Source organism: Oncorhynchus clarkii, chromosome 16, assembly GCF_045791955.1.
Source record: "Oncorhynchus clarkii lewisi isolate Uvic-CL-2024 chromosome 16, UVic_Ocla_1.0, whole genome shotgun sequence".
In the NCBI taxonomy this organism is placed as follows: Eukaryota; Metazoa; Chordata; class Actinopteri; order Salmoniformes; family Salmonidae; genus Oncorhynchus; species Oncorhynchus clarkii.
The window spans coordinates 56,967,910-56,990,886 of NC_092162.1; the positions used below are offsets into that span (position 1 = coordinate 56,967,910).

At 45.3% G+C, this 22,977-nt stretch overlaps 1 protein-coding gene across 13 annotated transcripts in view; it reads right to left on the reverse strand.

Moving 5' to 3' along the window:
- Positions 1–22,977, reverse strand: part of LOC139368797 (IQ motif and SEC7 domain-containing protein 1-like) — a 242,159-nt gene that overhangs the window by 19,729 nt on the left and 199,453 nt on the right. For all 13 annotated transcript variants that reach the window (XR_011627016.1, XR_011627017.1, XM_071108152.1 and 10 more), the window contains 3 exons: positions 22,609–22,775; positions 19,868–20,010; positions 17,526–17,555 (listed from right to left, as the gene is read on the reverse strand). Coding sequence is in view for 11 of the 13 variants with exons in the window: in XM_071108152.1 (XP_070964253.1) it covers positions 17,526–17,555; positions 19,868–20,010; positions 22,609–22,775 (340 nt within the window). In the remaining 2 variants the exon portion in view is untranslated. The remainder of the gene's footprint in view (positions 1–17,525; positions 17,556–19,867; positions 20,011–22,608; positions 22,776–22,977) is intronic.

Below are 22,977 nucleotides of genomic sequence, written 5' to 3' on the forward strand. Positions count from 1 at the left end.
CTGAATAGTGTGCTACAAACCCCCTGGTGCTGCTGTTTCTCCTTGTTACATTATTCATCCTAATGTATTCATTGTCGTTTGGAGAGGTGGTTTCACCACCCTACTTTGTTTGGGAATCAGGGGGACACAGAGTAATTAGACTAGGTTCCCTTAGACCATAACACATCTGTCATTTATTCCCTCAAACAATGTGCTCAATACCAGCAAATTAAAACTGTCTAAAACGGTCTGATTCATCCAATGAAAATTCATGAAAAGCAGGAGCTGGTAGATCCTTTTCCTGTAGAACAATATGATTATGTAAACAGTGTAATGTAGAACAATATGATTATGTAAACAGTGTAATGTAGAATAATATGATTATGTAAACAGTGTAATGGCAGTGTCATGTAGAATAATATGATTATGTAAACAGTGTCATGTAGAATAATATGATTATGTAAACAGTGTAATGTAGAATAATATGATTATGTAAACAGTGTCATGTAGAATAATATGATTATGTAAACAGTGTAATGTAGAATAATATGATTATGTAAACAGTGTAATGGCAGTGTCATGTAGAATAATATGATTATGTAAACAGTGTAATGTAGAATAATATGATTATGTAAACAGTGTAATGGCAGTGTAATGTAGAATAATATGATTATGTAAACAGTGTCATGTAGAATAATATGATTATGTAAACAGTGTAATGGCAGTGTAATGTAGAATAATATGATTATGTAAACAGTGTAATGTAGAATAATATGATTATGTAAACAGTGTCATGTAGAATAATATGATTATGTAAACAGTGTAATGACAGTGTCATGTAGAATAATATGATTATGTAAACAGTGTAATGTAGAATAATATGATTATGTAAACAGTGTAATGTAGAATAATATGATTGTGTAAACAGTGTCATGTAGAATAATATGATTATGTAAACAGTGTCATGTAGAATAATATGATTATGTAAACAGTGTAATGTCAGTGTCATGTAGAATAATATGATTATGTAAACAGTGTAATGTAGAATAATATGATTATGTAAACAGTGTCATGTAAAATAATATGATTATGTAAACAGTGTAATGTAGAATAATATGATTATGTAAACAGTGTCATGTAGAATAATATGATTATGTAAACAGTGTCATGTAGAATAATATGATTATGTAAACAGTGTCATGTAGAACAATATGATTATGTAAACAGTGTCATGTAGAACAATATGATTATGTAAACAGTGTAATGTAGAATAATATGATTATGTAAACAGTGTCATGTAGAATAATATGATTATGTAAACAGTGTCATGTAGAATAATATGATTATGTAAACAGTGTCATGTAGAACAATATGATTATGTAAACAGTGTAATGACAGTGTCATGTAGAATAATATGATTATGTAAACAGTGTAATGTAGAATAATATGATTATGTAAACAGTGTCATGTAGAATAATATGATTATGTAAACAGTGTCATGTAGAATAATATGATTATGTAAACAGTGTAATGTCAGTGTCATGTAGAATAATATGATTATGTAAACAGTGTAATGTAGAATAATATGATTATGTAAACAGTGTAATGTAGAATAATATGATTATGTAAACATGTAGAATAATATGATTATGTAAACAGTGTAATGTAGAATAATATGATTATGTAAACAGTGTAATGTAGAATGTAAAATATGATTATGTAAACAGTGTAAACAGTGTAATGTAGAATAATATGTAGAATAATATGATTATGTAAACAGTGTCAGTGTAATGTAGAATAATATGATTATGTAAACAGTGTCATGAAGAATAATATGATTATGTAAACAGTGTAATGTAGAATAATATGTAGAATAATATGATTATGTAAACAGTGTCATGTAGAATAATATGATTATGAATGATTATGTAAACAGTGTAATGTCAGTGTCATGTAGAATAATATGATTATGTAAACAGTGTAATGTCAGTGTCATGTAGAATAATATGATTATGTAAACAGTGTAATGTAGAATAATATGATTATGTAAACAGTGTAATGTAGAATAATATGATTATGTAAACAGTGTAATGGCAGTGTCATGTAGAATAATATGATTATGTAAACAATGTCATGTAGAATAATATGATTATGTAAACAGTGTAATGGCAGTGTAATGTAGAATAATATGATTATGTAAACAGTGTAATGTAGAATAATATGATTACGTAAACAGTGTCATGTAGAATAATATGATTATGTAAACAGTGTCATGTAGAATAATATGATTATGTAAACAGTGTAATGTAGAATAATATGATTATGTAAACAGTGTCATGAAAATAATATGATTATGTAAACAGTGTAATGTAGAATGATGATTATGTAAACAGTGTAATGGCAGTGTCATGTAGAATAATATGATTATGTGAATAATATGATTATGTAAACAGTGTAATGGCAGTGTCATGTAGAATAATATGATTATGCAGTGTAATGTAGAATAATATGATTATGTAAACAGTGTAATGGCAGTGTCATGTAGAATAATATGATTATGTAAACAGTGTCATGTAGAATAATATGATTATGTAAACAGTGTAATGTAGAATAATATGATTATGTAAACAGTGTCATGTAGAATAATATGATTATGTAAACAGTGTAATGGCAGTGTCATGTAGAATAATATGATTATGTAAACAGTGTCATGTAGAATAATATGATTATGTAAACAGTGTCATGTAGAATAATATGATTATGTAAACAGTGTAATGGCAGTGTCATGTAGAATAATATGATTATGTAAACAGTGTCATGTAGAATAATATGATTATGTAAACAGTGTAATGGCAGTGTCATGTGTAATATGATTATGTAAACAGTGTAATGGCAGTGTCATGTAGAATAATATGATTATGTAAACAGTGTAATGTAGAATAATATGATTATGTAAACAGTGTAATGGCAGTGTCATGTAGAATAATATGATTATGTAAACAGTGTCATGTAGAATAATATGATTATGTAAACAGTGTAATGGCAGTGTCATGTAGAATAATATGATTATGTAAACAGTGTAATGGCAGTGTCATGTAGAATAATATGATTATGTAAACAGTGTCATGTAGAATAATATGATTATGTAAACAGTGTCATGTAGAATAATATGATTATGTAAACAGTGTCATGTAGAATAATATGATTATGTAAACAGTGTCATGTAGAATAATATGATTATGTAAACAGTGTAATGTAGAATAATATGATTATGTAAACAGTGTAATGTAGAATAATATGATTATGTAAACAGTGTAATGGCAGTGTCATGTAGAATAATATGATTATGTAAACAGTGTAATGTAGAATAATATGATTATGTAAACAGTGTCATGTAGAATAATATGATTATGTAAACAGTGTAATGTAGAACAATATGATTATGTAAACAGTGAATAATATGATTATGTAAACAATGTAGAATAATATGATTATGTAAACAGTGTCATGTAGAATAATATGATTATGTAAACAGTGTAATGTAGAATAATATGATTATGTAAACAGTGTCATGTAGAATAATATGATTATGTAAACAGTGTCATGTAGAATAATATGATTATGTAAACAGTGTAATGTAGAATAATATGATTATGTCTAATGGCAGTGTAATGTAGAATAATATGATTATGTAAACAGTGTCATGTAGAATAATATGATTATGTAAACAGTGTCATGTAGAATAATATGATTATGTAAACAGTGTAATGTAGAATAATATGATTATGTAAACAGTGTCATGTAGAATAATATGAATAATATGATTATGTAAACAGTGTCATGTAGAATAATATGATTATGTAAACAGTGTAATGGCAGTGTCATGTAGAATAATATGATTATGTAAACAGTGTCATGTAGAATAATATGATTATGTAAACAGTGTAATGGCAGTGTCATGTAGAATAATATGATTATGTAAACAGTGTAATGGCAGTGTCATGTAGAATAATATGATTATGTAAACAGTGTCATGTAGAATAATATGATTATGTAAACAGTGTCATGTAGAATAATATGATTATGTAAACAGTGTAATGTAGAATAATATGATTATGTAAACAGTGTCATGTAGAATAATATGATTATGTAAACAGTGTAATGGCAGTAGAACAGAAGCCTGCAAGCATATAGGTTACAGAAGTTACATCGTTTATTATTCTCCTAAATATATTCAGAACAATCTTTCAGCACTTCTCACCCCTAAAACATTCATGACTAATAATACCCACTCTAACAAATGCCCTCTGTCTGTGTGAGGCTTCTGTGTGAGGCTTCTGTGTGTGTGTGTGTGTGTGTGTGTGTGTGTGTGTGTGTGTGTGTGTGTGTGCGTGCGGCGTCTGTGTGGTCTGTTCCTGGCAGTCATATATGCCTGGCTCAGCATACAGTGAGTAAATACTGCAGCTCACTAGCACCTAGGAATTTATATGTGTTGACTCTGTCTACAGGAGCATCAAAAGAGATCCTGCTCATCTCAGTAATAGGTGTGGGCTTTCAGGGGAAAGTAGACCCTTAATCCAACTAACGTAGTCTGAAACAACAAGTATCTACAGGACTTGGATGATTTTAGGCATCCTGATACAGTAAGACTGGGTGATGGTAGTTTAGGCCTAACACTAAATACAAGTACAGTCAGGGCCATCATTATTGGCACCCTTGATGAAGATGAGCAAAAAAAGGCTGTATAACATAAATAACACAAATACTGAGCTAGCTTGTATGTTAAAAAAGTTAGAAAATTATATATTTTTAATACTAATAGAATTGCTCATCTCGTCGCTGGACTTGAATCCCATTGAAAACCTGTGGTTCAAATTGAAGAGGGCAGTTCATAAGCACAGATTCTGTATGGAGGAATTCTGTATGGAGGAATGATCTAAGATCCCTCCAAATGTGTTCTCCAAATCTTAAAAAACATTTTAGAAAAAGGCTCAGTGTCGTTATCTTCGCAAGGCGAGGGCATTGGAGTATTGAAAGCAGGGGTTCCAATCATTTTTACCCCTTTCTCATAGCAATTGTATTAGTATAAAATAATATAATTTCAAAATTTTTGGAGCACACAATATACTTCAGCATTTGTATTATTTATTTTATACAGTCTTTGTTGCTCATCTTCATCAAGGGTGCCAATAATGATGGTGCTGACTGTACATGCATAGCCCTGACTTACATATAAATTGTGGGTGAGAAATTAAACTCAACAAAAAAAGAAACGTCCTCTCACTGTCAACTGCATTTATTTTCAGCAAACTTAACATGTGTAAATATTTGTATGAACACAGCAAGATTCAACAACATAAACTAAACAAGTTCCACAGACATGTGACTAACAGAAATGGACTAATGTGTCCCTGAACAAAGGGGTGGTCAAAATCAAAAGTAACAGTCAGTATCTGATGTGGCCACCAGCCGCATTAAGTACTGCAGTGCATCTCCTCCTCATGTACTGCACCAGATTTGCTTTGAGATGTTACCCCACTCTTCCAAGGCACCTGCAAGTTCCCAGACATTTCTGGGGGGAATGGCCCTAGCCCTCACCCTCCGATTAAAATAAGCTCCAGACGTGCTCAATGGGATTGAGATCCGGGCTCATCGCTGGCCATGGCAGAACACTGACATTCCTGTCTTGCAGGAAAATACTCACAGAAAGAGCAGTATGGCTGGTGGCATTGTCATGCTGGAGGGTCATGTTAGGATGAGCCTGCAGGAAGGGTACCACATGAGGGAGGAGGATGTCATCCCTGTAACGCACAGCGTTGGGATTGCCTGCAATGACAACAAGCTCAGTCCGATGATGCTGTGCCACACCGCCCCAGACCATGACGGACCCTCCACCTCCAAATCGATTCCGTTCCAGAGTACAGGACTCGGTGTAACGCTCATTCCTTCGACGATAAACGCGAATCAGACCATCACCCCCGGTGAGACAAAACCGCGACTTGTCAGTGAAGAGCACTTTTTGTCAGTCCTGTCTGGTCCAGCAACGGTGGGTTTGTGCCCATAGGCGACTTTGTTGCCGGTGATGTCTGGTGAGGACCTGCCTTACAACAGGCCTACAAGCCCTCAGTCCAGCCTCTCTCAGCCTATTGCGGACAGTCTAAGCACTAATGGAGGGATTGTGCGTTCTTGGTGTAACTCGCAGGTGTGATGTTCGGATGTACTGATCCTGTGCAGGTGCTGTTACACGTAGTCGGCCACTGCGAGGACGATCAGCTGTCCGCCCTGTCTCCCTGTAGTGCTGTCATAGGCATCTCACAGTACGGACATTGCAATTTATTGCCCTGGCCATATCTGCAGTCCTCATGCCTCCTTGCAGCATGCATAAGGCACGTTCACGCAGATGAGCAGGGATCCTGGGCATCTTTCTTTTGGTGTTTTTCAGAGTCAGTAGAAAGGCCTCTTAGTGTCCTAAGTTTTCAGAACTGTAACCTTAATTGTCTACCGTCTGTAAGCTGTTCGTGTCTTAACGACCATTCCACAGGTGCATGTTCATCAATTGTTTATGGTTCATTGAACAAGCATGGGACACAGTGTTAAAATCCTTTACAACGAAGATCTGTGAAGTTATTTGGATTTTACAAATTATCTTTGAAAGACAGAGTCCTGAAAAAGTGACCTTTCTTTTTTTGCAGAGTTTATATGGTTGTTACTAGGGCTGTGGCAGTCACAAAATTTCGTCACCCGGTGATTGTCAAACAAATAAATGTCGGTCTCACGGTAATTGACCGTTAATTAACATAAACACGTTTAGCATCTCCTGACTTCCACACAGCCTACAAGCCACTGATGCAGACCTTTGGAACATCTACATTTAAAAAAGTCTAATAACAGTCTATCACAGTGCCATCCGTTTGTCACCAAAGCCCCATATTCTACCCACCACTGCACCTGTACGCTCTCGTTGGCTGGACCTCGCTTCATACTTGTCGCCAAACCTACTGGCTCCATGTCATCTACAAGACCCTGCTAGGTAAAGTCCCAACTTGTCTCTGCTCGCTGGTCACCACAGCTGCACCCACCCGTATCACGCGTTCCAACAGGTATATCTCACTTGTCACCCCCAAAGCCAATCCCTCCATTGGCCGCCTCTCCTTCCAGTTCTCTGCTTCTAATGACTGGAACGAACTACAAAAATCTCTGCAACTTAAAACACTTATTTCCCTCACTAGCTTTAAGCACCAGCTGTCAGAGCAGCTCACAGATCACTGCACCTGTACATAGCCCCTCTATAAATAGCCCAAACAACTACCTCTTCCCCTACTGTATTTATTTATTTTGCTCCTTTGCACCCCAGTATTTATACTTTGCACACTCATCTACTGAAATAGGGTGCAGGCCAGGCAGCAGGCTGTTAGCCAACCTGCCAGCTTAGTGGAGTCTGCCACTAGCATAATCAGTGTAGTCAGCTCAGCTATCCCCATTGAGACCGTGTCTGTGCCTCGACCTGGGTTGGGCAAAACTAAACATGGCGGTGTTCGCCTTAGCAATCTCTCTAGGATAAAGACCTCCTCCATTCCTGTCATTATTGAAAGAGATCGTGATACCTCACATCTCAAAATAGGGCTACTTAATGTTAGATTCCTTACTTCAAAGGCAATTATAGTCAATGAACGAATCACTGATCATAATCTTGATGTGATTGGCCTGACTGAAACATGGCTTAAGCCTGATTAATTTATTGTGTTAAATGAGGCCTCACCTCCTGGTTACACTAGTGACCATATCACCCGTGCATCCCGCAAATGCGGAGGTGTTGCTAACATTTACGATAGCAAATTTCAATTTACAAACAAAAAATGACATTTTCGTCTTTTGAGCTTCTAGTCATGAAATCTATGCAGCCTACTCAATCACCTTTTATAGCTACTGTTTACAGGCCTCCTGGGCCATATACAGCATTCCTAATTGAGTTCCCTGAATTCCTATCGGACCTTGTAGTCATAGCAGATAATATTCTACATTTTGGTGACTTTAATATTCACATGGAAAAGTCCACAGACCCATTCCAAAAGGCTTTCGGAGCCATCATCGACTCAATGGGTTTTGTCCAACATGTCTCTGGACCTACTCACTGTCACAGTCATACTCTGGACCTAGTTTTGTCCCATGGAATAAATGTTGTGGATCTTAATGTTTTTCCTCATAATCCTGGACCACCATTTTATGTTTGCAATTGCAACAAATAATCTGCCCAGACCCCAACCAAGGAGCATCAAAAGTCGTGCTATAAATTCACAGACAACACAAAGATTCCTTGATGCCCTTCCAGACTCCCTCTGCCTACCCAAGGACGTCTGTCACACCCTGACCATAGTTTGCTTTGTATGTTTCTATGTTTTGGTTGGTCAGGGTGTGAGCTGGGTGGGCATTCTATGTTACATGTCTAGTTCTATGTTTGGCCTGATATGGTTCTCAATCAGAGGCAGGTGTTCGTCATTGTCTCTGATTGGGAACCATATTTAGGTAGCCTGTTTGGTGTTGGGTTTTGTGGGTGATTGTCCTTGTAACTGTCTTGTGTTAGTTTGCACCAGTTTAGGCTGTTTTTCGGGTTTCAAGTTATGTTTATTGTTTTTGTATTGATTCGTGTTTACGTTGTTTTATTAAACATGAATCTCAATAGCCACGCCGCATTTTGGTCCGACTCTCTTTCCCATACAGAAAACCGTGACAGAATCACCCACCTCAACAGGACCAAGCGGCGTGGTAACGAGCAACAGAGGCAGCAGCAGCAGCAGCAGCTGTGGGAGAGGCTGCACTATTTGGAGGAATTGGAAGGAAGAGGACCCTGGGCTCAGCCAGGAGAATATCGCCGCCCCAAAGAAGAACTGGAGGTGGCGAAAGCGGAGAGGCGCTGGTATGAGGAGGCAGCGCGGCGTCGTGGATGGGAAGCCCGAGAGTCAGCCCCAAAAATGTATTGGGGGGGCTCACAGGAAGTATGGCGAAGCCAGGTAGGCGACCTGCGTCAACTTCCTGTGGTTACCGGGGGGCTAGAGAGACTGGGCAGGCACCGTGTTATGCTGTGGAGCGCACGGTGTCCCCAGTGCGGGTGCACAGCCCGGTGCGGTACATTCCAGCTCCGCGTATCGGCCGGGCTAGAGTGGGCATCGAGCCAAGTGCCATGACGCCGGCTCTACGCATCTGGTCTCCAGTGCGTCTCCTTGGGCCGGCTTACATGGTACCAGCCTTGCGCACGGTGTCCCCGGTTCGCCTGCATAGCCCAGTGCGGGCTATTCCACCTCACCGCACTGGCAGGGCGACCGGGACCATTCAACCGGGTAAGGTTGGGCAGGCTCGGTGCTCAAGAGCTCCAGTGCGCCTGCACGGCCCGGTCTATCCGTTACCACCTCCACGCACCAGCCCTCCGGTGGCAGCCCCCCGCACCAGGCTGTCTCTCCGGCCCATCCTTATGGGGGCTCCCTCCTCTCCTGCGCTGCCGGAGTCTCCCGCCTGTTCAGCGCTACCAGAGCCTTCCTCCTCTCCTGCACTGCTGGAGTCTCCCGCCTGTTTAGCGCTGCCAGAGCCTTCCTCCTCTCCTGCGCTGCCGGAGTCTCCCGCCTGTTCAGCGCTAACAGAGCCTTCCTCCTTTACAGCGTTGCCGGAGTCTCCTGCCTGTTTGGAGCAGCCAGAGCTTGCCAGTCTGCATGGAGCAGCCAGAGCTGTCAGTCTGCATGGAGCAGCCAGAGCTGTCAGTCTGCATGGAGCAGCCAGAGCTGTCAGTCTGCATGGAGCAGCCAGAGATGTCAGTCTGCATGGAGCAGCCAGAGATGTCAGTCTGCATGGAGCAGCCGGAGATGTCAGTCTGCATGGAGCAGCCGGAGCTGTCAGTCTTCATGGAACAGCCGGAGCTGCCAGTCTGCATGGAGCAGCCGGAGCTGCCAGTCTGCATGGAGCAGCCGGAGCTGCCAGTCTGCATGGAGCAGCCAGAGCTGTCAGTCTGCAAGGAGCTGCCAGTCTGCAAGGAGCTGCCAGTCTGCAAGGAGCTGCCAGTCTGCAAGGAGCTGCCAGAGCTGCCTGTCTGCATGGAGCAGCCAGAGCTGCCAGTCTGCATGCAGCAGCCAGAGCCGCCAGTCTGCATGCAGCAGCCAGAGCCGCCAGTCTGCATGGAGCAGCCAGAGCCGCCAGTCAGCATGGAGTAGCCAGAGCCGTCAGTCTGCCAGGATCCGCCAGTCAGCCAGACTCTTCCACATCCGCCAGTCAGCCAGACTCTTCCAGATCCGCCAGACTCTTCCAGATCCGCCAGTCAGCCAGACACTTCCAGATCCGCCAGTCAGCCAGACTCTTCCAGATCCGCCAGTCAGCCAGACTCTTCCAGATCCGCCAGTCAGCCAGACTCTTCCAGATCCGCCAGTCAGCCAGACTCTTCCAGATCCGCCAGTCAGCCAGACTCTTCCAGATCCGCCAGTCTGCCAGACTCTTCCAGATCCGCCAGTCTGCCAGACTCTTCCAGATCCGCCAGTCAGCCAGAATCTGCCAGAGCCTTCCTCTCCAGCATTGCCGGAGCTTCCCGTCTGCCCAGCGCCGCCTGAGCCACCTGTCTGCCCAGCGCTGCCAGAGCCTTCCTCTCCAGCGCCGCCTGAGCCGCCCGTCTGCCCAGCGCCGCCTGAGCCGCCCGTCTGCCCAGCGCCGCCTGAGCCGCCCGTCTGCCCAGCGCCGCCAGTGCCGCCCGTCTGCCCAGCGCCGCCCGTCTGCCCAGCGCCGCCAGTGCCGCCCGTCTGCCCAGCGCCGTCAGTGCCGCCCGTCTGCCCAGCGCCGCCCGTCTGCCCAGCGCCGCCAGTGCCGCCCGTCTGCCCAGCGCCGTCAGTGCCGCCCGTCTGCCAGGGGCCGCCAGTGCTGCCCGTCTGCCAGGGGCCGCCAGTGCCGCCCGTCAGCCAGGGGCCGCCAGTCAGCCAGGGGCCGCCAGAGCCGCCAGTCAGCCAGGGGCCGCCAGTGCCGCCAGTCAGCCAGGGGCCGCCAGTCAGCCAGGGCCGCCAGTGCCGCCAGTCAGCCAGGGGCCGCCAGTGCCGCCAGTCAGCCAGGGGCCGCCAGTGCCGCCCGTCTGCCAGGGGCCGCCAGTGCCGCCCGTCAGCCAGGGGCCGCCAGTCAGCCAGGGGCCGCCAGAGCCGCCAGTCAGCCAGGGGCCGCCAGTGCCGCCAGGGGCCGCCAGTCAGCCAGGGGCCGCCAGTGCCGCCAGTCAGCCAGGGGCCGCCAGTCAGCCAGGGGCCGCCAGTGCCGCCAGTCAGCCAGGGGCCGCCAGTGCCGCCAGTAAGCCAGGGGCCGCCAGTGCCGCCAGTCAGCCAGGGGCCGCCAGAGCCCCTCAGCCCAGAGGCGCCAGAGCCCCTGCCCCTCTGCCCAGAGCCCCTGCCCCTCTGCCCAGAGCTTCCGCCCCTCTGTCCCGAGCTTCCGCCCCTCTGTCCCGAGCAGCCGCCCCTCTGTCCCGAGCAGCCGCCCCGCTGTCCCGAGCAGCCGCCCCGCTGTCCCGAGCAGCCGCCCCGCTGTCCCGAGCAGCCGCCCCTCTGTCCCGAGCTGCCGCCCCTCTGTCCCGAGCAGCCGGCCCTCTGTCCCGAGCAGCCGGCCCTCTGTCCCGAGCAGCCGCCCCTCTGTCCCGAGCAGCCGCCCCTCTGTCCCGAGCAGCCGCCACTCTGTCCAGAGCTGCCGCCCCTCTGTCCCGAGCTGCCGCCCCTCTGTCCCGAGCTGCCGCCCCTCTGTCCATTGAGAAGAGTTGCCATGGTGAGGAGGCCACGGAAGCGGACAAGGTGGGGGACTAAGACTACGGTGAAATGGGGGCCCCTCTGTCCCGAGCAGCCGCCCCTCTGTCCCGAGCAGCCGCCCCGCTGTCCCGAGCAGCCGCCCCGCTGTCCCGAGCAGCCGCCCCGCTGTCCCGAGCAGCCGCCCCTCTGTCCCGAGCTGCCGCCCCTCTGTCCCGAGCAGCCGGCCCTCTGTCCCGAGCCGGCATTGAGAAGAGTTGCCATGGTGAGGAGGCCACGGAAGCGGACAAGGTGGGGGACTAAGACTACGGTGAAATGGGGGCCACGTCCAGCACCAGAGCCGCCACCGTGGACAGATGCCCACCCAGACCCTCCCCTATAGGTTCAGGTTTTGCACCTTGGGGGGGGGGGGGGGGGAGGGGGGGTACTGTCACACCCTGACCATAGTTTGCTTTGTATTTCTATGTTTTGGTTGGTCAGGGTGTGAGCTTTGTGGGCATTCTATGTTACATGTCTAGTTTGTCTAGTTCTATGTTTGGCCTGATATGGTTCTCAATCAGAGGCAGGTGTTCGTCATTGTCTCTGATTGGGAACCATATTTAGGTAGCCTGTTTGGTGTTGGGTTTTGTGGGTGATTGTCCTTGTAACTGTCTTGTGTTAGTTTGCACCAGTTTAGGCTGTTTTCGGGTTTCAAGTTATGTTTATTGTTTTTGTATTGATTCGTGTTTACGTTGTTTTATTAAACATGAATCTCAATAGCCACGCCGCATTTTGGTCCGACTCTTTCCCATACAGAAAACTGTGACAACATCAGAGGACAAAAATCAGTTAACCACCTAACTGAGGAACTCAATTTAACCTTGCACAATACCCTAGATGCAGTTGCACCCCTAAAAACATTTCTCATAAGAAACTAGCTCCCTGGTATACAGAAAATACCCGAGCTCTGAAGCAAGCTTCCAGAAAATTGGAACGGAAATGGCGCCACACCAAACTGGAAGTCTTCCGACTAGCTTGGAAAGACAGTACCGTGCAGTATCGACGAGCCCTCACTGCTGTTCCATCATCCTGTTTTTCAAACTTAATTGAGGAAAATAAGAACAATCCAAAATGTCCTTTTGATACTGTCGCAAAGCTAACTAAAAAGCAGCATTCCCCAAGTGAGGATAGCTTTCACTTCAGCAGTACTAAATTCATGAACTTCTTTGAGGAAAAGATCATGATTATTAGAAAGCAAATGACGGACTCCTCTTTAAATCTGCGTATTCCTTCAAAGCTCAGTTGTCCTGAGTCTGCACAACTCTGCCAGGTCCTAGGATCAAGAGACACTCAATTGTTTTAGTACTATATCTATCGACACAATGATGAAAATAATCATGGCCTCTAAACCTTCACGCTGCATACTGGACCCTATTCCAACTAAACTACTGAAAGAGCTGTTTCCTGTGCTTGGCCCTCCTATGCTGAACATAATAAACCACTCTCTATCCACCAGATGTGTACCAAACTCACTAAAAGTGGCAGTAATAAACCCTCTCTTGAAAAAGCCTAACCTTGACCCAGAAAATATAAAAAACTATCGGCCGATATCGAATCTTCCATTCCTCTCAAAAATTTTAGAAAAGGCTGTTGTGCAGCCAATCACTGCCTTCCTGAAGACAAACAATGTATACGAAATGTCCTCAGTCTGGTTTTAGACTCCATCATAGCACTGAGACTGCACTTGTGAAGGTGGTAAATTATCTTTTAATGGCATCAGACCGAGGCTCTGCATCTGTCCTCGTGCTCCTAGACCATAGTGCTGCTTTTGATACCACCGATCACCCCATTCTTTTGGAGAGATTGGAAACCCAAATTGGTCTACACGGACAAGTTCTGGCCTGGTTTAGATCTTATCTGTCAGAAAGATATCAGTTTGTCTCTGTGAATGGTTTGTCCTCTGACAAATCAACTGTAAATTTCGGTGTTCTCAAGGTTTCGTTTTATGACCACTATTGTTTTCACCATATATTTTACCTACCTCTTGGGGATGTAATTCGAAAACATAATGTTAACTTTCACTGCTATGCGGATGACACACAGCTGTACATTTCAATGAAACATGGTGAAGCCCCAAAATTGCCCTCGCTAGAAGCCTGTGTTTCAGACATAAGGAAGTGGATGGCTGCAAACTTTCGACTTTAAACTCGGACAAAACAGAGATGCTTGTTCTAGGTTCCAAGAAACAAAGAGATCTTCTGTTGAATCTGAGAATTCATCTTAATGGTTGTACAGTCGTCTCAAATAAAACTGTGAAGGACCTCGGCGTTACTCTGGACCCTGATCTCTCTTTTGACAAACATATCAAGACTGTTTCAAGGACAGCTTTTTCCATCTACGTAACATTGCAAAAATCAGAAACCTTCTGTCCAAAAATGATGCAGAAAAATTAATCCATGCTTTTGTTACTATGTTAGACTACTGCAATGCTCTACTTTCCAGCTACCCGGATAAAGCACTAAATAAACTTCAGTTAGTGCTAAATACGGCTGCTAGAAACCTGACTAGAACCCCAAAATTTGATCATATTACTCAAGTGCTAGCCTCCCTACGCTGGCTTCCTGTCAAGGCAAGGGCTGATTTCAAGGTTTTACTGCTAACCTACAAAGCATTAAATGGGCTTGCTCCTACCTATCTCTCTGATTTGGTCCTGCCGTACATACCTACACGTACGCTATGGTCACAAGACGCAGGCCTCCTAATTGTCCCTAGAATTTCTAAGCAAACAGCTGGAGGCAGGGCTTTCTCTTATAAAGCAACATTTTTATGGAATGGTCTGCCTACCCATGTGAGAGACGCAAACTCGGCCTCAACCTTTAAGTCTTTACTGAAGACTCATCTCTTCAGTGGGTCATATGATTGAGTGTAGTCTAGCCAAAGGAGTGTGAAGGTGAACTGAAAGGCTCTGGAGCAACGAACCGCCCTTGCTGTCTCTGCCTGGCCAGTTCCCCTCTTTCCACTGGGATTCTCTACCTCTAACCCTATTACAGGGGCTGAGTCACTGGCTTACTGGTGCTCTTTCATGCCGTCCCTAGGAGGGGTGCGTCACTTGAGGGGGTTGAGTCACTGATGTGATCTTCCTGTCTGGGTTGGCGCCCCCCCTTGGGTTGTGCCGTGGCGGAGATCTTTGTGGGCTATACTCGGCCTTGTCTCAGGATGGTAAGTTGGTGGTTGAAGATATCCCTCTAGTGGTGTGGGGGCTGTGCTTTGGCAAAGTGGATGGGGTTATATCCTTCCTGTTTGGCCCTGTCCGGGGGTATCATCGGCTATGGAATCCTGACCTGTTCACCGAACGTGCTACCTGTCCCAGACCTATTATTTGACCATGCTGGTCATTTATGAACATTTGAACATCTTGGCCATGTTCTGTTATAATCTCCACCCGGCACAGCCAGAAGAGGACTGGCCACCCCTCATAGCCTGGTTCCTCTCTAGGTTTCTTCCTAGGTTTTGGCCTTCCAAGGGAGTTTTTCCTAGCCAAGCCAATGTGCTTCAACACCTGCATTGCTTGCTGTTTGGCGTTTTAGGCTGGGTTTCTGTACAGCACTTTGAGATATCAGCTGATGTACGAAGGGCTATATAAATACATTTGATTTGATTTGTCAAATCTACAATATCTATTTCAGAAGAACAGAAAAACATACTCTGAGTTGTCCTTATGTTAGGTCCTGATCTGGCTATGCCAAATGGCTGTGGGCTACACTAGTTCGTTTATCAGACAAGATTTACTTAGAATTCCGTGGCTTTATTTTATATTATGTTATAGTCTGAAGAATACAATTGAACAAAGCTGAATAAAATAGAAAGGATATTTTCTCCAAACGATTTGAGGGAGTGCTATTCTGTGTTGAGCCGTTAACAAAGAAATAGGTACTCCTACTGTATATGCTTAATTTAGAGTTATTAATGTAACTTTAGTTGTTCTACAAACGTTGAGGTATACGTTGTAAGGCTACATGATGCGACTCTAATGATGATTTGAAAAAAGTCACTTGAAAGGTATGATCTCTGCTTTATTTTTTTGCGCAGGCTGTACACACTTCATCAGTCTCGCATTCACAATTTGACAAGCACTTAATGCTTCGAAATTCACTGCGACATCCCCTTTGTGTGGCCGTAATGCACCCTAAAAAAATCCATGTATTTTGCGGCCAGTGGCCATTGTACCCTTGGCTCAGAGTCCTGCGTTGTGCCCTTCTCCCTGAGTGCTGCGCGCTCCGAAGCGCCTCTCACTCACATGGCTCTCCATCACGTGATCGGGTCTTTCTCACAGGCTACAAGTGAAGACAGACACATCGGGAACGCAACTGCGCGTGTCCTACCCAATTCCGAGGTGCATATTGAAGACATTGGAAGAACTGTCCACATTCACTTTTCGTCAGCCAACAAGATGAGTAGCCCTAACGAACAGCAAAAGCACTAGCCTAGTCAATCTACTATCCCACATAGTACAAAAGTTGACCTATTATATCCCAAACATAGTCTGGGACAGTTGGGGATACGCTAGATCCCAAATTAATACACTAGCATCACATCTTTAGTGTGGCTGATAAACTATTAGGTCATTTCTTCACATTATAAGTGCAGCACGAATACGGCAGTAGACTATAAGCGCAAATGTTCCATTAGTGGGAAAGCACCATTATCAAAAGTGACCGCAAATCTTGTCTTTACCTATACTAAATATATGAAAATATATGTATGACATTTGTTTTGATTTATCATGCACCTGTCTCGAAACAGGGGCAGAGGAAAAAATACATGTCATCAACAAATACATGTCATCTACATACACTTAGGTTGTAGTCATTAAAACCCGTTTTTCAACCATTCGCAAATTTCTTGTCAACAAACTAAAGTTTTGGCAAGTCAGTTGGGACATCTACTTTTGAGACCTTGTCATTTTTCCAACAATTGTTTACAGACAGATTATTTCACTTATAATTCATTGTATCACAATTCCAGTGGGTCAGAAGTTTACATACACTAAATTGACTGTGCCTTTAAACAGCTTGGAATATTCCAGAAAATTCTTATAGGCTAATTGACATAATTTGAGTCAATTGGAGGTGTACCTGTGGATGTATTTCAAGGCCTACCTTCAAACTCAGTGCCTCTTTGCTTGACATCATGGGAAAATCAAAAGAAATCAGCCAAGGAAATTTTTACTAGGATTAAATGTCAGAAATTGTGAAAAACTGAGTTTAAATGTATTTTGCTAAGGTGTATGTATGTAAACTTCCGACTTTAACTGCATGCACTTAAATAGCGAATCGAGGATGCTTTTTTCGTGGTTCATTTTCATGCCAGCCTGGTAGGCTATACTCCTGTTGTAAAGACAAGCAATGTGCTTAATACTAGGAAAGTTAAGAAATAAATATAGTAGACCTAGCCTAAAGAAAGCTGATGGGATCCTCCTCTTTTTAATAGAGGCCATAACTCTGTTTTCTCACGCAATTGCATAGCCTATAGAAATGTTGTACAACATGCTCTTATGAAGTGTTTGATTAGATTTTGAATACATTTGCATTGATGTCAGAGTGATTAGAGGGACAATAGAGCGCTGAGTACCAGGCAGTTAGCATGTTTGGTAGGTTACTAATGACCATCAGCAGTATCAGAGCTTGGAGAAGCCGAAGTACTGTGACTAAACGGTCATGTGGAATTTGACTGCCTTCATGACTCGTGACTGCCGGTAATATGGTCACCACAACAGCCCTAGTGATTACATGGTGGTTACATAAACTGTGAATATGTACTTACACATCCTAGACCGTGGTGGAGAGATCCAATCTGCATTGAAAGGACAGAGAGAAGATCAAAAAGAGAACCTCATTACTGTTTATGTGCTTACAGGACATCACCTAGATCATGTTACATATCAATGCAGTACATTAGTCACATTGCATCTCATAGGTCATCTCATTGATGGGGTCATACAGACTCTTTCCTCTAAAAGTGTATGGTTACAGCCTGGTTCAGGATTAGTCTGGCTGTGTGTTTATGAGCCATCTACACTACGTACTGACCACCCTCATGAGAACCACAAAGTAGTGTCTCGGTATTGCAGTTGTCCTGTAGGTCATTTGACAGTCAGTAATGAGTTGAATGAGGTGGTTTAAACCAGTGTCTCCTAATCCTGGTCCTTGAGTACCCCCAACTGTACCCAGTTTCTGTTGTAGCCCTTGACAACCACACCATATTCAACACATTGAGGACTTGATGATTAGTTGACAAGTTGAATCAGGTGTGCTTGTCCAGGGTTAATATAAACATGTGTACTGTTGGGGGTACTGGAGGACCAGGGTCTGGAAACACTGGTTTAAACAACAGAGGTGAAATCTAGTCCTCCAGGTCTACAGTAGCAGTGGGACAGATACAGGTAACTGACTAAATAAAGGACAGCAACATCCACCAGAACAGCTTCAGTGTATAGATTCTACAAGTGTCAGGAAGTATATTGGAGGGATGTGACTCCATTCTTCAACGAGTGGTGGAAAACTCTGTCTCGGGCACCACTCTAGAATCTTGCATAAGTGTTCCATTGGGTTGAGATCTGGTGACTGACACAGACACAATGACCGTAAGCATAATGGGATGTTAATTGCTTAGTTAACTCAGGAACCACACCTGTCTGGAACCTGCTTTCAATATAGTATGTATTTACTCGAGTGTTTCCTTTATTTTGGCAGTTACCTGTAGATTGTTATAGGACGGAAGTCTAATGTGGATTTTAATGTCCAGGTTCTTCACTGTACTGTGGGTCCTCTGAGGGTTTTGATACTGCTGTTTAGTGATGATGAGGGATCATTTTTCATTGCATTACATTATAGCATGTGGTGAAGGAGTGATCGCTTTCTGCTCCACTACTGGGAGATTTAAGGAGTCCATCATCATGATAAATCAGTCCGTCTGGAGCTTCCTGGGGTATAAGGGTTAAATAACTTTAAATTCATGCGGTCACTGAGAATCTCAGGCCCTGTTCCACTCTATCGTTACATGACTGAAATGTAATTCATGGCTACAGGTACAGGCTAGGCTTCTTCACTATATGCAGGCATTAATGAGACACATTGGTAACACGGAAGAACAACATTCAACAAACTCTCTCTCTCTCCAAGTAAGGGAAGGTTATGAGAGTTCATTCTTCATTAGACTGCAGAGGCCGAGCTCCCCACTTGTGCCATCAAACCCCTGCAACTTATCCAGAATGCCACAGCAATCTTCCCAAGCTCTCCCATGTCATGTCACCTGCTCCTCCGAACACTCCACTGGCTTCCAGTTGAAGCTCACATCCACTACAAGACCCTGTTGCTTACCTACAGAGCAGCAAGAGGAACTGCCCCTCCCTACCTTCAGGCTATGCTCAAACCCTTCATCCCAATCCGAGCACTCCGTTCCACCACCTCTGGTCTCTTGGCCGTCCCACCCTTACGAGAGGTCAGCTCCCACTCAGACCAGTCAAAGCTCTTCTCTGTCCTGGCACCCCAATGGTGGAACCAGTTTCCATCTGATGCTGGGACAGCAGAGTCCCTTTATTGAGGAAAAATGTACTTACTGGGACTGTGAACTGTGGTTGTCTCACCCAGCTTTCTTAAGATGAATGCACTAACTGTAAGTCACTCTGGATAAGACCATCTGCTAAATGACAAAAATGTCAAATGAGGTGGCTGACACCTCTCAAGGGCCGTGGGTGTATTAAAGTCACCAGTGTGAAGGTCTCAGAGTCAGACATGACTCATTACCCTACAGTACTACAGCCACAGAACCCTGCAGCTGCCAGTAGACTGCCAATACAGTACTGCAGAAGCTCTCCTCTTTCTGTGAGGGTTTGCACACCAACAGCAGGAGAAGAGGTGATAACTTTAAAGTGTGAAGACACAACACTATCTCTCTCTCTCTCTCTCTCCATGGATAAATGCACTTCTTTGGCCTGTATTTGACAAACCGAACACAATAGTTAATCGTAGTGCTATGGAGCGACACATTTCATTAAGATGACCAGTCTTTCCAGTGTAAAACCCAAGGGCATTTCCGTCATCTGCCTTGGATCAAGTGCTCTGCAAAAAGTGCTGTAGAAGAAGGGTTTTAGTTAAGTCCCTCACCGGTTTTTTGTTGCCCACTATGAGTTTCTCCACCTTCTGGACTTGAGACACATGGTCCTCGTTGGTCTTCAGCTCCCTCTTCCTGATCCTCTCATAGATTCCTACCAGAGTTTCCCTGGGGATGTCCTCCCCATCATCCACCCCTGGGGAGGAGAGCAGACAATGGTTACACACACTCTCACTCAGAGACAAAGTCACACACACGCATGGACACAGGCGCACCGCGCATGGACCCAGTCGCACCGCGCATGGACACAGTCGCACCGCGCATGGACACAGGCGCACCGCGCATGGACACAGGCGCACCGCGCATGGACACAGGCGCACCGCGCATGGACCCAGTCGCACCGCGCATGGACCCAGTCGCACCGCGCATGGACCCAGTCGCACCGCGCATGGACCCAGGCGCACCGCGCATGGACCCAGGCGCACCGCGCATGGACACAGGCGCACCGCGCATGGACACAGTCGCACCGCGCATGGACACAGGCGCACCGCGCATGGACACAGTCGCACCGCGCATGGACACAGTCGCACCGCGCATGGACCCAGTCGCACCGCGCATGGACCCAGGCGCACCGCGCATGGACCCAGTCGCACCGCGCATGGACCCAGTCGCACCGCGCATGGACACAGTCGCACCGCGCATGGACACAGGCGCACCGCGCATGGACACAGTCGCACCGCGCATGGACACAGTCGCACCGCGCATGGACACAGTCGCACCGCGCATGGACACAGTCGCACCGCGCATGGACACAGTCGCACCGCGCATGGACACAGTCGCACCGCGCATGGACCCAGTCACACCGCGCATGGACCCAGGCGCACCGCGCATGGACCCAGGCGCACCGCGCATGGACCCAGTCGCACCGCACATGGACACAGTCGCACCGCGCATGGACACAGTCGCACCGCGCATGGACACAGGCGCACCGCGCATGGACCCAGTCGCACCGCGCATGGACCCAGTCGCACCGCGCATGGACCCAGTCGCACCGCGCATGGACACAGTCGCACCGCGCATGGACACAGCCGCACCGCGCATGGACACAGTCGCACCGCGCATGGACACAGGCGCACCGCGCATGGACACAGGCGCAACGCGCATGGACACAGGCGCACCGCGCATGGACACAGTTGCACCGCGCATGGACACAGTCGCACCGCGCATGGACCCAGGCACACCGCGCATGGACAGTCGCACCGCGCATGGACCCAGTCACACCGCGCATGGACCCAGGCGCACCGCGCATGGACCCAGCGCACCGCGCATGGACACAGTCGCACCGCGCATGGACACAGCCGCACCGCGCATGGACACAGTCGCACCGCGCATGGACACAGGCGCACCGCGCATGGACACAGGCGCACCGCGCATGGACACAGGCGCACCGCGCATGGACCCAGGCACACCGCGCATGGACACAGTCGCACCACGCCTGGACACAGGCGCATGGACACAGGCGCACACACACACGCAACTTCATGCACACACTTTGTTCTTGTCATTGAGAGTGGAAAGTAGAGTGAGATTATGAATCCCTCTTAACCAATTACTTATGGTTGTTTTCCCATTACTGACACTCATCACGATAGATTATGAATTATCCCACCATGCTTTATTTCTCAAATAAAATCTCAAATGGCATAATAAGACAAATAGTTTAATGTGCTTCTATCACACTGCTCACCCAATAATAAGAAAAGCTAATGTGATTATGCTAATGTGGTTATGCTAATGTGGTTATGCTAATGTGATTGTGTGAAGGAGCAAGTAATCAGTTGTAACACATTTCTTCACAATTCATATTTATCACTCTTTTATAACAACAACACCTTAAACAGCCCCGACTCAGTCACAGCCTGCTTTGTCAACTTCCAGAAGGCTGACAGACAGTGAAATGTCATTTTAACACACGTGACATGTGACAAATTCTTCAGATAGTCGACATGCTGCTGTCACCCTACCGGTGAAAAATATATTATTTTCATCTGTGTGTCATGAAATAGTTGCATTTGTGATTGAAATGCTGATTACGTAGCACAAATAAACAGTATTGTCGTGACACGTGTCAGAGTAGTGACATTCTGTCTGTGGACAGTGGAGCCAGTTCCAGTTGTGATTGATCATTCTCTGCCTTGCTACATTCATGCTGTGCTTAACCTCGTCCCCAGGCTACTATACACAGTGCATATAAGCCTGGTACATCAACAATTCAAAGTTGGCCTTACTGGGAGTGACCTTAGAATTCTAGTATTTGTCATAAAATGTTTGCGAATCACACAACTACGAGGCGTGGCTCTGTTCATGAGATATTATAGCGTACAGGGGAGGGTTAGGGGGAAGGTGTTGTGGGAGATGATTGGTTGGTAGGTTAAGCCGATTAAGGTAATGCCTATGTGCCAGGAGTTTCTCCCGGTCTTTCTGTAATGGCTAAACGAAGGCCAAGTTTGGCACGTTGGTCCACCAGACTCTTTGTGCATTTGGGTGGAAGTGTCTGGGAACGAGATTATGTTGAACTGGAGTGGATGTGTGTTTTCTTATTTTCTACAGATACATGATAGTGGAACATGCTCAAGTGTTTTTTATTCAATATGCATTGTTGAAAGGGTGAAGCAATCGTTTTGTGAATGTCCCGCACTCACTTTATGCAGTTTTTATTTTCTCTTAAGTATTTAGAGGACAAAGTCTTTGTTTTGACTTCAGAAACCCTGACATTTCCCCTTCTTTCTCTCACCTCTGAGATTCTTAACGAAGTCCTCCAGCTTCATCTTCCTCTCTGGCTTGACGTTGGGGCTGTACATATCCGTGTTGAGGAGGATGATGGCGAAAGCCAGGATAAAGATGGTGTCAGGGTTCCGGAACTGGCGCACCACCGTGGGGTTACAGATACAGTAGCGCTGACTGGAACACAGACAAACAGGAAAGAGAGATGACATCACATGTCAGAGATTGAAAGAGTTATGGAGACGTTTGATATAGAGAGCCATCATAGAATGCAGCAGAATGTTAAAAGCCTTATAGTCCACACAATGTGGACATTTGTCTTGTTGACAGGCCAGGATACAATGCATCAGAGGATGGTCAATAACTGTCACCATGGTGT